General features: G+C 41.2%; 1 protein-coding gene across 2 annotated transcripts in view; it reads right to left on the bottom strand.

The window, feature by feature from the left end:
* LOC138721930 (macrophage mannose receptor 1-like) overlaps positions 1 to 13957 on the bottom strand; it is a 55542-nt gene extending 41585 nt beyond the window's left edge. The window contains exons 1-4 of one of the 2 annotated variants that reach the window (XM_069859529.1): positions 13875 to 13957; positions 9755 to 10156; positions 8137 to 8310; positions 3232 to 3396 (exon numbers count right to left, since the gene is read on the bottom strand). In XM_069859529.1, coding sequence (XP_069715630.1) covers positions 3232 to 3396; positions 8137 to 8310; positions 9755 to 10156; positions 13875 to 13935 — 802 coding nt within the window. In that variant the 5' untranslated portion in view covers positions 13936 to 13957. Of the gene's footprint in view, positions 1 to 3231; positions 3397 to 8136; positions 8311 to 9754; positions 10158 to 13874 lie in introns of those variants that run through there. The other variant, XM_069859530.1, reaches the window with a different exon arrangement.
* Between the last annotated feature and the right edge of the window lie 3020 nt (positions 13958 to 16977).

A 16977-nucleotide genomic window follows, 5' to 3' on the forward strand; every position in this document is an offset into this window, starting at 1 on the left:
AAAGGGATCTAAACAGGCTGGACTGCTGAGCAGAGACCAATGGCATGAGGTTTAAGAAGGCCAAATGCCAGGTCCTGCACTTGGGGCACAACAACCCTATGCAGTGCTACAGGCTAGGGGAAGCCTGGCTGGAAAGCTGCCAGGAGGAGAAGGACCTGGGAGCGTGGGTCGACAGCCGACTGAACATGAGCCAGCAGTGTGCCCAGGTGGCCAAGAAGGCCAATGGCATCTTGGCTTGTATCAGAAGCGGCGTGACCAGCATGTCCAGGGAGGTTATTCTCCCTCTGTACTTGGCACTGGTGAGACCGCTCCTTGAATCTTGTGTTCAGTTCTGGGCCCCTCACCACAAGAAGGATGTTGAGGCTCTGGAGTGAGTCCAGAGAAGAGCAACAAAGCTGGTGAAGGGGCTGGAGAACAGGCCTTATGAGGAATGGCTGAGAGAGCTGGGGTTGTTTAGCCTGGAGAAGAGGAGGCTGAGGGGAGACCTCATTGCTCTCTATAACTACCTGAAAGGAGGTTGTGGAGAGGAGGGAGCTGGTCTCTTCTCCCAAGTGACAGGGGACAGGACAAGAGGGAATGGCCTAAAGCTCTGCCAGGGGAGGTTTAGGCTGGACATTAGGAAAAAATTCTTCACTGAAAGGGTCATGAGGCAATGGAACGGTCTGCCCAGGGAGGTGGTCGACTTGCCTTCCCTGGAGGTGTTTAAGGTGCGAGTGGATAAGGTACTGAGGGGCATGGTTTAGAGATTGGTGGGAATGCTTGGACTTGATGATCCGGTGGGTCTCTTCCAACCTGGTGATTCTATGATTCTAAACTACATAAGAATGCCTTCATTTCAAGCTTCATCTTTTTAACAGCACAACTTGTACATTTTTCAGATGCATCTGGTTTCATATCTTTAGCCAATGATAAGTTAGGCTTCTAACACCAGTTCCAAGTTAACACCCTCAAAAGCACCTAGATATATCATGCTTAAGTATGGTCCTGCTGAATTCTCTATCACTATTTATAGTCATTATTCAGCAATTGTCTGTCTCTGCCTTTCATATAAGACTTAGAAGCCTGGTTGGATGACTGATGATTTTTTGAATTAAGTGTATTTCTGTGTAGCTCACAGAATCTCATTGTGCATTATATAGTATTTATTTCTGCTTGTACCAATGGCATCATGCCAGTATGCAATTTTGCTCTATATATTTTAGTCTTTGACGAAATGATTATGGGTAGCTCTTTAAGCATGGCAAGGTTAAAAAAAGGAGTAGTTAAGCACTGGAAAGGACTGGAATGTCATACCAAAGCCTGATTCATCGTCAACATATTAATGTGTTCCAGTGCTTCTTCCATACAAACCAGTCACTATTAATACAAGAACTGAGCATGACAGGAAATCCTGGTTCTGCCAGGACAGCTATAGAATGAAAAACTGAATTTCACATACATTTGGCAGCAATATCTACTAGTTTGCAATTGAAACACACCTGCTAAGAACTCACGTCTATATGCCAGCACCAGATTGCTTCCTTGAGCATTAATTTCAACAAAAGCTTCATCACACTCAATAAGAAAAAGACCCATGACCAAATCCTTAAATAGCATTGGAGGAGGAATTGGCTGGATGACTGCATCCACACAGTCAATGGCTCAATGTCCAGTAACACCAATAAAGAGTGGTGTTTCTCTAGGATCTGTACTGGGACCGATACTATTAAACGTCTTCATCAATGACACAGATATTGGGATCAAGATCAAGTTCTCAGCAAGCCTGCAGATGACACCAAGTTGAGTAGTGAAGCTGATACACAGGAGGGAAGGGATGCCACCCAGAAGGTCATTGACAGGCTTGAGAGGTGGGGCCATATGAACCTCATGAAGTCCAACAAGACCACGTGCAAGGTCCTGGGGCAATCCCTGCTATCAATATGGTCTGGGGGATGAAGCCCATAGGAGAAGGACTTGGGGATACTGGTGGATGAAGATTTGGGTAAGAGCTGGCCATGCGTGCTTGCAGCCCAGAAAGCTAATCATATCCTTGGCTGCATCAAAAGAAGTGTGGCCAACAATTCCAGTGATGTGATTCTGCACTTTCTGTCCACTCTCATGAGATCCCACCCGGAGCACTGCATGCAGTTCTCAGATCCCCAGTACAAGAAAGACATGGGTTTGTTGGAGCAGGTCCAGAGAGGGGGACAAAAATTATCAGAGGGCTGGATCGACCCTCCTGTGAAGAAAGGCTGAGAGAGTTTGGGCTCTTCAGCCTGTAGAAGAGAAGGCTCCAGGGACAGCTTATCACAGTCTTCCATAATATATAAAAGGTGCTTTTAAGAAAGACCTTTTACCAGGGTCCATAGTGTCCAGACAAGGTGCAATGGTTTTATAATGAAAAGGGTAGATTTAGATCAGACATAACGAAGAAATTTTTTACAATGATGGTGTTGAGAAACTGCAACAGGTTGCCTAGAGAGGCTGCAAATCCCTTGATCTAGTGCAAGATGTCTCTGCCCATAGGAGGGAGAGTGGACTTGACGATCTTCAAATGCTTCTTCCAATCCAAACCACTCTCTAATTCTCTGAACTTACTTAGTACAATATATGGAACAGAAAAGTTTATCTTCCAACTGATGTAACTTATTCAAAATATTTTCTGATCTATTTAATAAATGAAACAGCGGTCTACTTCATCTGTGTATACAGGCTAAGAAGGTAACAAAAAAGGAGACTGTCTCTTTGCATTCAAGCACAAATTCAGGATTGATTTATTTCAGAGTCTTTCAGAAACTACTTTAAAAAATTGAAGGACATTGAAAATAAAACAAGCTATTTGTAAGTCCTTTTGTTTATTAATTCTTTTTCTTGTGTTTCATACCTTAGTACATATTGTGGATATGACAGCTTTAAAGATAGACTAGTACACACAACAAGCAGCATACAAAAAGGATGCAATCTGGTATTCCCATCTTAAGTTTACAAACTATTTTGCATTCCAGCATTCATTCTTTATTGTTTGTATTACTTAATTGTTGGGTTTTTTTATGTTACTGTTAATTTTCTGGCAATATTAAATCAGGAGAAAATAATCATTATAGGTCTGAAACCTCAGCTGAATCATTCCATGTAACAATTTAAATCTACTAATTACCAGAACTGAACAAGTATCCATTTTAAAGGTGGAATATGCTATACAAATGTCACTGCTACAATAATGCACTTAAAAAAAAAACTATATTACTCTACCTGTTAGGTATGTTTGTTCATGCAATTCTGTGATGCTTAATAACTCTGCCTTCTGTTGTTGACAGCTTTTTCTTGCCTGGTGCCATTTCAGAGATGCCTCAGAGTTTATCTGGTACTGGACATTCGTTAAAGGATCAGTATTCCACAATAAATCAATACTTTTTACTGTAGGGAGAAAAAGAAATTCTGTAACTGATCATAAAGAGGGAGCCAGAAAAAAATTTGAATAAATTGCCTAGAAAAATGCACAAATCTAACCACCGCAATAGAGAACTAGTTTGAAAGGAGCCCCAAGGTTCTGTAATGTGTTTGTAAATTCAGGGCAGAGCTAAACCGTGACAGACAGCCACCTTGGACAGTACACGGATAATGAAACAATGTCACTATTTTCTCTGGTATAACAAAGCTGCTGTTTAAGATAAAAGATAAATGCCTAAAGTTATGCTAAAAAATTTAACTTCTCACTGTGAAGAAAAAGACTCAAAACTTCCTGACTCATGCTAGCTAAGGTGTAAATCAAGCTGATCACTTTTCTGAGCTAAGAAACCCCAATGTCTGCACAAATTTTGGGTATTGTGTAAAGTGGCTATGGATTTTCCTACTGTGATAGAGGTAATCAGACCCAGGTACTGAACACACAACTTCCATTATCAGTACCGATCTCACCCTTTCCTGCAATTCCTGATTTGCTTATGCATCTATCTGACATACCACCATGCTTTCTTCTCTGCCACACAACCTGACAGTGATCTCCTTGAATACCTGAACTTGACACCTTTAGACAATGTCAAACCAGTGAAAATGTCATCCAACAGGGCCCAAAATTCGAAGTGGCTGCAGGAGGTACTATCTTCTTTATGGTACAGCAGCCTCTCCTGTCTTGTCTCAATTGAATCCCCACAACAAGCATCAGACAACAGTGTGATCTTGCACTACGAAAAATGGAACCTGCAGGAGGCCCTGACACTGAGCTAAATACCTCTCCATAAAGAGATTAAAGTTGCATGACAAAAGCAGAATATAGCAGTGGTCATTGCATATCTGCTGACAATGGGAAAATGACTGAAATTCCTGTAGCCTGTATCAGGGTTTCTCAAGTTGCAAGCTGTGAAAAAAATTGAGAAAGAGGTCTGTTCCTTTTCGATATTCAGAGAGTTCAGAAAACCTAAGCGTGCAAACAAGAGGAAAACAGTGCAATAAACAAAACTAAGGACAGAGGATAACACACATTAAATGTCAGCAGGTCAGTAACCAGTTCCACTTTTTCCTGTATTATATCAGACAGTCTACAGAATATATGAAATTCTTCTTTTCAAATTAGCTTTAGAAAACAAAAATCAAACATAACCTACTGTAATACTGATACTTGACTAAAAATGGGAATTTTCATCTGATTATCATTATTGACAAACCAACTTCTGTTCAAAATATTTTATGACTATTAGAAGGCAAAATTTCTTAACTACACTATATTCTACAAGAACATAAAATCCTGTGCATAAGCATAAGCTTGGGATAAAATAGGGATTGCAAAGATATTAAAATCTATAATTCAATAAAGAAAACTGACTTGGACTTGATAGAATACAATTATTACAGAGGAAAAGGTATAACAAATCTCCCGCATTGATCCAACCTTCCTCCTCACTCCCCGACTCTCATGATTTATAACTGACTTGCATACGGTCCTCTTCTGTCGAACTTTGGTCTTTCATAAAAATACAGATTATTTCTGAACTTTGGAAAATATGCTTTGAAAATACTTGAGTTCTATGAGGCCAAATGCCTTCACAGAGTAGGACTTGGGAAAATCTATATGCTATTTTTTAAAGCTTAGTATCCCCAGAGAAACCAGAAGATTAACCATACCTTGGGATGATATATTTTAGCATCAAAACTTCATTAATGTTAAAAACACACCTGTACTTAGTGCATTACTGGAAAAGATAGAATAAGAAAAAAAAAATGCTGAACTTTATCCTTATGCAGATAAAGTCACTGAAATTTTGCATACACTGAAATTAGTGAGAACTAATATTGCCAATATAATCACTATCAAAGTACCAAAAATCCAATACAGGAAGCCAAAAAATTTCATTCACATCTTTGAAATTTCTCAGTTTTAAAAGCAAAACAAAGCAGACCAAAAATGCATTGAATTTCAGGCTACATCCTTGACAGACAAGTTCAGACTTATGGGAAAGGCATAAAGTCCTGATCAATGTAAATATTTATTACATTTATAATTTTAAAAATGTCAATTTAATTATAATATCAAAATGCAGTATTTCTCCTGAATTAGGAAATGGGAAAATTGGGAGATTGGTAATACTCTTGAGATTTTAATTTCAAAACTGCAGGCTGAAACATGGCTTTAATTAGAAGTAAAAATAAATGTATTTGTTTGTTAAGTTATCCATCCAAAACAAGTTGTAACCTCAGTTCAGTATCATTGGAAACTGCATGAATAGAATCATAAACAAAAACTGAATATAAATCTCACTAGAGGACCTATAATAGAACTCTTTTCACTTCCTCTCTGAGCATACAGTGGGGAAGGAATCTTATAATAAAGACATTGTGATCTATAACGATATAATGCTGTCAGTAGTTAAAAAATTTAAAGTTTACTAAAATTCCTTCACATGCTTCTCTTCACTTAGATAACTTTTCCTAAAAAGCTTCTCTCCTTTCTTTTTTCCCCTAGGTAAATTAGTGAGGTCTGAAAAGAGAGTATGAGTTCCTGATAAGTCAGAAGAAGCTATACAAATCACCCCTTAAAACTTAGTTGACCAGTTAACCAGGCAAATTAGTTGACCAATTAACCAGACACAAACCCACAATGAAACACCCCTTCAAAACATCTTCAAACAGCAGCAGGGGGGGAAAGCCTCTCATAAAAAAACTAATTCAGTATTTGTTAATGAATACAAGGATGTAGATTTGCCCAACGATTAATGCACCAGACTAAGACTAAATTTCCTCACTCTCCACTCTTTTTGTTTCCTCTCTGTTCAGCTGCAACTTTTATGCATCACTTACAAGGCTTTCTCTATTATTCACAGAAATTCTAGCTTTCTCATCTGTCAAGAAGGAGGCCTCAATGGACTTCTGCCCACTTGAATACATCTATAAGCATACCTCATGACTTGCTTTCCTAATGATCTTACACTCTGCAACTGTTTTCCTCCCCAACAACATCTTTTACACTGCAGAAAACCATAGAGCTCAAAAAGACATGATGTAACCTGTAAAGAACTGGTATTTCCTAGGCTACTAGTGATGCTTCTCAGTTTCCTCCTGTGGGATTTAAGTATCTAACATCACTTTACAAGCATCTCTTTTTAAAGCACCAAATAAAGGGTCATACTCACAACTACGTTACCTCCACTGGTCAAAAAATTCTACACCTCTATTGAGTAATAACTATAATAAGTATAGTCTTGTGCCCTCTCCAAAATGAGCTGGTTATGCCCACAACGAAAAAAAGTTACTGGTTCAATTGTGATCATTCACTTCAGCACTTTTGCTGCCCCAGATAGTTTAAGAAACAAAGAACACTTCAATCTTATTAAATAAACTTTAACGTAAAAAGACTTAAGCGTTCTACATTTAAAGGTGCTGTCAGAGGTTAACTTATTTACCTATTTAACCTCTCTCATGCAGTGCATTCCTCTTTCATAGGGTGGTCTAAAACTTCTGCTACCACGGCCTGTCTTTCATTAAATTACATGACCCAAACTTGAATATTTTATAACCATTACAGAAGAATCAGGAAGGAAACATGTAGAAAATCAGCATAAAGCAGCTTTTTCCAGAAACAATCACAGCTATCTGCATGGATTTCCTTGAATTATGCCAAAGAATTAAACAAAATTTTAATGATACCTCCTATATTCTGTACTCAAAGAATGCTAGACAGGTAGCGTATGAAAGTTGATCTTGAATGTGCTGTATTAATTGAATTCCAAACATCTTCTTAATATTTTGAAAATTATACTGGCATAGAAAAAAAAAACATGCAATATTTTTTTGTCTGAAATAATGAATGCAATATTCATGGAAATCAGGCAAGGACACTAATACTTCACCACCAAAACAGTTAAGATCAACCCACACTGTTTTCTTCACATCAAAGGAAAGATGTTTTTCTCCTTACCTCTGACTGTGGTCAGCTAGAGCTTTTAAGCAAAACACAACAATAAAGAAGAGGGGAGGGAGAAGCATGACAAAAGAAGAAAAAGCAGCTTGCAGACAAAATGCTTAGCACATATTTTACAGAAATTTTATTCAAATTTAAAAGCATTCAAATATGTACAAGTATATCTCTCCAATTTGCTTAAAGCAATATCAACATTTCTAAATAAAGTTCCGTACATTCATAACACCACAGTTAAAAACCTAACCATACTTAAACCAGGAAATTTAATATATAAATTTCATTGATTTTGAAGACAGAACTACAGCACAGTACACAGACTTGGGAAATAACCAGGATTTGGTAAAAATATCATGCAAGCTCCTTCATGTTTAAAAGGCAAGTCATTCTACAAAGTAGTCTTCTCAATTTTCAGTTAAGCTATATTCTAGCTTCCCATTCTGCTGCATAAACTTCTTCATGGTCTTCTGCATATACTAATTAACTTTGCATTTAAGTAAATGGTGTAATTACACGTGTCAGCATACGATTACCATACTTTCACCTGGATTTACTAGGTCTTTTTTTTTTTATGCTGAGCCCTATATTTGCATACTGAAGTAGTTCCTAAAAGGATGGGGGGCTACACAGAGACAGAAAAATGCGCCACTTCAAACTGTATTTTCTACAGTAAAACACATGAGGATGCTGATATTTCCAGGCAGCTCAATAACAGCACAGTAGAATCTTGAACATACAAAACTTACATTTCACTGGGCAAAATCCATACATCTTGTCAACATCAAAGTCTGAAGTGGTTCCACACCAGAACCAGCCATCTGATCTGCCAGCAACTGTGCAGTCAGCGTACCATTTACCACCAAACTTAAAGGGAAATACACAAGGTGCTCCATTGGCATTTCCTCTCACTGTGTAGGTATCTAAGGAGACACAACAATTTAAAAATGCATAAGCATTAATAAGCATTGTGTACATACCAGTTCAGCTTTACAATCACACTACAGCATATTAGAGCAAGCAGAGCTAGAGCTTGCTAGCTTAGTATACAAACTGTTCTGGAAATAAGACACATTTTTACTCTCTGGGTCCAAGCTGATACAGTGAGACAACTTTTTATTGCTTACAGAGATCACTGACCAGAACTGATTGAGCCAAGACAAGTACACTCCTGTGCTAAATTTTACATGCATAACAATCAAAAGTATAAAATCCACACAGCTAAGCAATTTTCTTTTTAAGCACAAGCAACTGCTGATTGTTCTGTCAATAACCCACTCAGATGCTGACTATTACAGACAGGCTAGAGCACGTAACTATAAACTTGGAAAATATATACCACAGAGTGACTCCAATGCACCATGCCCAAATGAAGTTTCTATTGGCATCTAAAGATAGTTTTTGTTTCAGGAGAAACCTGAGTCAATGAAAATTATCAAAATAACTAAAGCAGTTTTCTGTGTGTGCACATATAATGCACATGCACTGATGAGAGGACATACTGATTGACGGGGACTGCTAGAAAAATGACATACCGAGGTCACCATCCCACAGAGAAAACAAAGGAGGAAAGAATGGCAGGCCATCCCTCCACATTCTCCTCTGCCTCCTTCACACAATTTGCTTTCCTACAGTTCTTTAACTCTGGCCCTAGACCAAGGACTAGTACTGTAATCAGCTTTGTACAAACCCTAGAAAATGCATCCTTCCCTCCCTCTGTGCCTATTTCTGTTTATCAAAGAATGCTAAATAAGAAACCAAATGTATTCTGAGATATTCACCGTAAATATATGTATATATGTATGCATGTATCATATATAACTTTTTCCAATTTAACTTTTCAAATTATCTTATTTGTCTAACACTTCATCACTAACTCCAAGACTCACTACAAACACCTAGGAAGGCATCTTCAATATGCTGGAGCTGAAAGTAGCAAGAGTTCATTAATTCCTTACAGCATAATTCATATTTGCTTCCCAAAGAACAAAAACAACAACAAATCCATAATCAACAGACTATACACTACATCCTCCTGTACACATGTAAACAGTAAATGCTATCATTACCTGTTGTGTAATAGTTGCACATGTATTCTGGATAACCATAGACTTTTATCCCCCTCTCCATATTAATCACTACCATATATAGTTAATTATGTACCAGAACATTGACAAATTTGACAAAATCAAATTGAACCCCTCAAAAAACCACAAAAACACACACTCAAGTATTGCTGATTTCACTAGAAGTCACACTCATTAATCATTAACAAGATGAAGGAAGTTTTCCTACATTTCTAAATATTTTAATTAGATAAACTTAGAAATTAGTTTGAAATACAGACATTAATGTACAGAACTTTACCTTCATAGCCTCGAGAACACAGATCGTCTGTGGTTCCGTAGACCTTCCACCTACTCCATAAACCAGATCCCTTGTACAGCATAATATTCCTTTCCTGTCTGTTTCCATAGTTGAAAAACAAATCTTCCCCTTGGATTGCAAAAAGAGTCTCATTTCTGCATTCCCATCGCTGAAGTTCACTAGCCTTGTCACAAGGATACAGAGTGATCGGAACCCAGTCTTTCTTCGAAGGCACTCCCAAGCACAATTTGAATGCTACGCTCATAAGCTGGTGATCTGAGACCCACCTGAATTTTTGTGACTCATTTTCTTGAATACAAGGAGAAACAGTCACTGAATTAGAACTTTGAGCTAGCACACAGCGCTTGTGTTCTTCATTATATATTAAGAAGATGCTAGTATCTGTAAGACAAAAAAACACTGGTATCATTTGGTTTGAAGTATCTTTCTTACTGTCTAAGTGAATTATGAATTTGGACACTATTCTTGGGTTTAAAGTCTCATCATCTGTTGAGCAAAAGAAGGTGCGGTACTTTGGTGGCCTATACCTGCTAAAGCAACTGTAGAATGCAGCTACTTCAGATGCGAAACTGTTTTGCATTACTGAAAGTTTCTACACTTAAAAGCACAAGGCAGCAGAGATGCAGATCTAGTGTCTCGTGTAGCTTCAAAGCATGGGTTAAACTGAAAAGAAAAAAAACACTTCATAGTATTATTCCAAGCTGCACCCATGGGAGTTACCAAAACAAGGCAGCACACACACCATGTACTCCAGATCCAGACACTAAGCACTCCAGCAGCACTGGCCCCTTGATCCTGCTTCCCAGGCATGAAGAGATGACAATAGCCATTAGGTTCTTCAGGTTCCGTTTCCCCGTAATGAAGAGTTCTGTTGCTAACAGGTCTACCAAAATCCTTGAAGTCTTAACATAGGAGAAGGATGTTTTTTTAAGCTTTATATACAAGCTACTTGTAGGGCTAGAACAGTATATTCGTATTTCACTCAACTGTAGTAATCAGTTTCTCCTTTCTTGCATTTCTCCATTGGGAATGAAATATTGACAACAGTGGGATTTGCCATCATCAGGTGCCTTTTAGTGACTTATGAAAATCTACGAGGCTTTTCACAGCTCCCAGTGTTATTTCTCCCTCTTACTAAATAACACTTCACAGCATGCGTTTTCATGTATTTGAGGTTTATGTCAAAACTTACACTCAGATGTACCACGGAGTGCAATATTTCTGAGATGCTCTTGCCCAAAGACTAGATAATTTCTCCTTTCTGATCTTCTTGAGATACATTTTAGCACAGTAACCTAATAGTTCTCCCCAATATTGGATCACATCAAGTAACAGGATGCAGAAGGCCTTAAAACTGTATTTTAACTGGGCTACAAGCTAGGAAAGAGAATACAAATTTATGTGACCTGGGGAATTGAACTAATTAAAACATTATTTATTTTAGTGTATGATTACAAATTTAAACAAATTCTATAATGTACAAATATTTAAGGGGGAAAACAGGTTAACTACAGAAAATCTTCCTTTCTCTGCCAAGGCTACAATGTGGAAATGGTTATACTTTTCTGCAGAAGCACAATCTGGTAACAGATAACCTCTCGATCAGAGAAACAGCTGACCCAGACTACCTCATCCATGGTTCACTTCCCTTCTCCTGTCCTTTGGCTTCCAACTCACTGGGAAGTAGTGTAAAACTGATGAGCACTGGAGACAGAAATTGTTGCCTCTTGCCAATGTGTTTTACTCACAGACAATACAAGGAAACGTATAATTATCACTGCTGGTGATAACTTCTTTATTCTGCTTTTCTACTACCTTTAGCACAATGTTATTGTAAACTGATATATGCAATGCTTGCAACTCTTCTTTTCCTGAAAACTTACTGAAAGGTCCTGGATAAAAGAGATGATAGACATTTTCACATGTGTGGAAAACACTCCCTGATCTTTCATACTGCTACAATTGTATTTGTGGCCTAAAATAACAGGCCTATTTTACACAGCTTATGGTGTAAAAGAGAGGATGTTATGCACATGAAAAAGATACATCAAAATCAAAAGCCTGGATTGCTGCACCCAAACCTGAAAGGGTGCAGAGTTTTGGCTTCAGAAACAAGGTCAGGAAGCTAAACAAAGAGATCTAGCCAGTGCGTGGGGGAGACCAGCTCTTCACCCCTGTGCTATTCTGACTGCACCTTCACAAAGCATCAGCAGTGTGCAAAAACAACACAACTGCTTGTGCTAGGGTCTCAGTGCATGCAGAACTCTGACATGCAGCTAAAGGGCCAACACAGCCAAGCCGGCATTGAAAATAAGTTGGCACAAAAACAGAAGGACAGAACAGGAGATATCAGGACACAGAAGTAACTGTGGGTGAGACTGTAGTTGCAGGATTTCCTTTCCATCACAACTGCTCCCGTCTCATCCGTGACCATACAGCAGACTTGGAGCATGGTCCTGTATTCCAGTAGTTTACAGCTTTATTTCTGTGTTTGTTCTGCCTGCTTGGACACCGAAAGGGATTCCCATACGAGTTAGTAGATAGTCTAGAAGAATATGAAACAAGCTGGGTATTTGTGCAACACTTTCTATGCCCTGCCAACTCTTCTCTGTAAACACTTGATATCATTCCTGTCAACATGATGAGCTGGATCTGTAAAATGAGCTAAGCAGAATTCCGTATATGACTGTTAATTGTGTTTCACTGTTCTGTAGCAACATTTCTTACAAAGCTCCCATAACCAGGTGCCATTCTTCACTATTATGAACTGTAGGTAGTACATTTAAAGGTCACAATAGCATCATCATGAGTACCACAGTCTCAGTACTTTGCATTACACCAGTTTCTAAGACTAAATCGTATTTTGAAACTTCCTCCTGGAAGGAGGTTCTTTAAAATGCATAGAAACACATCAGGCGTAGGAACCAACCTACCTCACCATTATAACGCATACATCTTTTCCCCTGAATGTCCCAAGGAGATCTTAACGGAAGTTTTTTTCACAGGCTTTCATTTTTCTTTACCCACCATACTGTGACTATTTGCCTGTCTCTGGCCTCAGTTTATATGCAAAGAATTTTGCCACGTACTGTAAAATCTCACTGGCTAAGTATCTTTTCCACTGCAGAGATTTTCAGCACGCCAAAGCAACTTCACACTCTGCAGCATTTGCAGACTATCACAGATTATCCAAGTGTAATTTGCGAAGCCAGTGAAGTGCTACCAGTGTTAAAAACTAATGGAGAGCATCAGAAGAGCACACCAATGTCTACAATCATAGAATCACCAGGTTGGAAAAGACCCACCAGGTCACTGAGTCCATTGCATTCCTATCAAACACTAAACCATGCCCCTCAGCACCTCGTCCACCCATGCCTTAAACACCTCCAGGGAAGGTGAATCAACCACCTCCCTGGGCAGCCTGTTCCAGTGCCCAATGACCCTTTCCGTGAAGATTTTTTTCCTAATGTCCAGCCGGAACCTCCCCGGCAGAGTTTGAGGACATTCCCTCTTGTCCTGTCCCCTGTCACTTGGGAGAAGAGGCCAGCACCCTCCTCTCTACAACCTCCTTTCAGGTAGTTGTAGAGAGCAATGAGGTCTCCCCTCAGCCTCCTCTTCTCCAGGCTGAACAAGCCCAGCTCTCTCAGCCATTCCTCATAAGGCCTGTTCTCCAGCCCCCTCACCAGCTTTGTTGCTCTTCTCTGGACTCGCTCCAGAGCCTCAACATCCTTCTTGCGGTAGAAGTGAGGGATGGGGGAGCAACAAGGCAGCAAGCAGTTAGGACGACTGTCTTTCTCCAACTCTAGATAGCCCACAATGATTGCTGCTATTACCCAAAGCAACTAAGTTTAGGAGGCAACATTACAAAGTCGTGCTTCGGCAGACCTCAGACTGGAGAGCCGTGGGAAGGGCAGGTGCAAGACTTTGAAAAATAGCAGAAATCACAATAGTTCTCGGAGCAAGCGGGTGGCGAGCTCCGCGTTTCACCAAGAAACATAACTTCCATCCGTTTGGCCAGCTCTGTTCCGCCTCGGCTACCCACCCCGCCCCCCGCCGCGAACGCAGCTCGGGGGGCTCAGCCCCGGCCCGCGGCACTCACCGAGCAGCGGCAGCGCCCGGGGCAGCAGCGCCAGCAGCAGCAGGAGCGGGGCCGGAGCCATGGCCGGGCGGCTGCACCGGGGGAAAGCCTGGGCTCCGAATGATAAGGAGGTATCCTGTCACATGGGGCGTGGGCAAATAACAGGAATTCGCTGTTCAAACTTTGCTTTCCTAAGCGGATTTTTTTTTTTTTTTCCTCCTCCTTCCAGGCACACGCAGGTGATAACGTGGTGATAGCTGAGGGGAGGGCGGTGGCTTTTTATACATCCTCTTTGCGACCCTGTCAGCGCTGCATGTGGGTCAGCGGTTCGTGTTCCAAGACAGTCGTCCAAACCGGCTCCCGGGGAGCAGGATATCCCCCTCCTCGCTCTCTGGGATGAACCCAAGTGTCAAACAAAAAAACTCTGCTCCAACGACCGGGTTTTTTTCCAAGAGCGAGGGCTGCAGAAGCAGCAGAGCCCTACTTTTGGGAAACTGGGGTTTGGGATGCTCCTCCTGGTCCCTCCTCACTCCTGCCACACGTGCGAGCAGGTTGTGCAGAGTGCAGCTTGTGCTTGGAGGTGGAATGGAAGAACCAGAGGGGACTCAGAGGCTTAAGAATGCTAACAAGGCATTTTCTGTGCTCAAATGAATGAAATTCAACCCTTCCCTTCCCTTCCCTTCCCTTCCCTTCCCTTCCCTTCCCTTCCCTTCCCTTCCCTTCCCTTCCCTTCCCTTCCCTTCCCTTCCCTTCCCTTCCCTTCCCTTCCCTTCCCTTCCCTTCCCTTCCCTTCCCTATCTCAATTCAAATCTTGCTCATGACCCACAATGTGAAAAAAGACTTTACCTGCTAGCTGGGTTATTACAAGCACAACTAACTATATAGAATTAAATGATCAGGCCCAGTCAACATGGGTTCACAAAAGGCAGGTCTTGCCAGACTAACCTGATCACCTTCTATGACAAAGTGACTCGGCTGCTGGATGAGGGAAAGGCTGTGGATGTGGTCTTCCTGGACTTCAGTAAAGCCTTTGACACAGTTTCTCACAGCATTCTGCTTTGGAAACTGTCAGCCTCTGGCCTGGACAGGCGCACACTCTCCTGGGTGGAAAACTGGTTGGCTGGCCGGGCCCAGAGAGTGGTGGTAAATAGTGTGAAATCCAGCTGGAGGCCAGTGGCAAGTGGGGTTCCCCAGGGCTCAGTGCTGGGTCCAGCCCTGTTCAATGTCTTTATCAATGACCTGGATGAAGGCATCGAGTGCACCCTTAACAAGTTTGCGGACGACACTAAGCTGGGTGGAAGTGTTGATCTGCTGGAGGGTAGAGAAGCTCTGCAAAGAGATCTGGACAGGCTGGACCGCTGGGCAGAGTCCAATGGCATGAGGTTCAACAAGGCCAAATGCCGGGTCCTTCACTTGGGGCACAACAACCCTATGCAGTGCTACAGACTAGGAGAAGTCTGTCTAGAAAGCTGCCTGGAGGAGAGGGACCTGGGGGTGTTGGTTGACAGCCAACTGAATATGAGCCAGCAGTGTGCCCAGGTGGCCAAGAAGGCCAATGGCATCTTGGCTTGTATCAGAAATGGTGTGACCAGCAGGTCCAGGGAGGTTATCCTCCCACTGTACTCGGCACTGGTGAGACTGCTCCTTGAATACTGTGTTCAGTTCTGGGCCCCTCACCACAAGAAGGATGTTGAAGTTCTGGAGCGAGTCCAGAGAAGAGCAACAAAGCTGGTGAAGGGGCTGGAGAACAGGCCTTATGAGGAGCGGCTAAGAGAGCTGGAGTTGTGTAGCCTGGAGAAGAGGAGGCTGAGGGGAGACCTCATTGCTCTCTACAACTACCTGAAAGGAGGTTGTAGAGAGGAGGGTGCTGGCCTCTTCTCCCAAGTGACAGGGGACAGGACAAGAGGGAATGGCCTCAAGCTCCGCCAGGGAAGGTTCAGGCTAGACGTTAGGAAAAAATTCTTTACAGAAAGGGTCATTGGGCACTGGAACAGGCTGCCCAGGGAGGTGGTTGATTCACCTTCCCTGGAGGTGTTTAAGGCACGGGTGGATGAGGTGCTGAGGGATATGGTTTAGTGTTTGATAGGAACGGTTGGACTCGATGATCCAGTGGGTCTCTTCCAACCTGGTTATTCTGTGATTCTGTGATTATGTGAAATAATCTTTCTGAAGAGGTGCCTTTAGAGCCCAATGTGCCTTGAGGTTTCTATGGCTTCAAGCTGTGCAGGAGACCTCCTTGTTGTGCTTTTTTTGTGGGGAGCAGCATGTTAATGCTTAGACGCCATTATCAACATACGGTCTGAAGGGTCCGGAATAGATGGAAAACATCAGTGCTACTGTTTCACATACAGAATCTTTTGTAACATATGGGACTTGCTGAGCATTGTAGTACAGCATATGTGAATTAGCAAAGCATCAAACCTACCATGTGTATGAAGCGTGCTGTACAGCAGCTCTCCCTGTACTATCAATACCTGTGTACTGAAAATCTTCCAAAGCTTCCTAACTAGAAGTAGAGTACATCTAGAAAAACATCAATGTAGGATTAGTACAGAAGGAGACAGGGCAGAGCAAGAAGGTGCTTTGACAATATTATTAGAAGAGAAGAAAATACAGAGATGAAGACCAAACTTGCTTGAAGTCAATGATGAAACCCCTGTTAATATTGAAGGGGATTCCAGCCAGGCACTTGAGCTGCACTGTGCCCTCCTGTGGACTACGCACAGGGAGTTAAAAGGAAGTGCTTCATAATTTCTCTTGACATCTGCGGACATGTGTAAAGGTCAGGAACAGCCTGGCCCCAGGGACAGGAGTTGAGAAGTATTTCAGCCATAATCAGCATGTTCTGTATCATTCTGTTGATGAATTCTCCTCTAGGAATCTTTGTCTGTTGCTGCAGTATATGGCAGGTATTTAATATTTGCTACCCATTTGCAATGTCTGTTTTGCTGAACAACTGAAACAACAAAATTATTGCTTGCACTAAAGGGATTATATCTACTTCAAATAATTGTAGTAAAAGTCAGAAATTAAGAACTCTTTCTTATTCTAGCACTCTTGTCTTCTAAAGATTCAGGCATTCAAAGCATATTTTCATAAGTCACCTTAATATTGGTTCACATAT

Source organism: Phaenicophaeus curvirostris, chromosome 6, assembly GCF_032191515.1.
Source record: "Phaenicophaeus curvirostris isolate KB17595 chromosome 6, BPBGC_Pcur_1.0, whole genome shotgun sequence".
NCBI classification, from domain to species: Eukaryota; Metazoa; Chordata; class Aves; order Cuculiformes; family Cuculidae; genus Phaenicophaeus; species Phaenicophaeus curvirostris.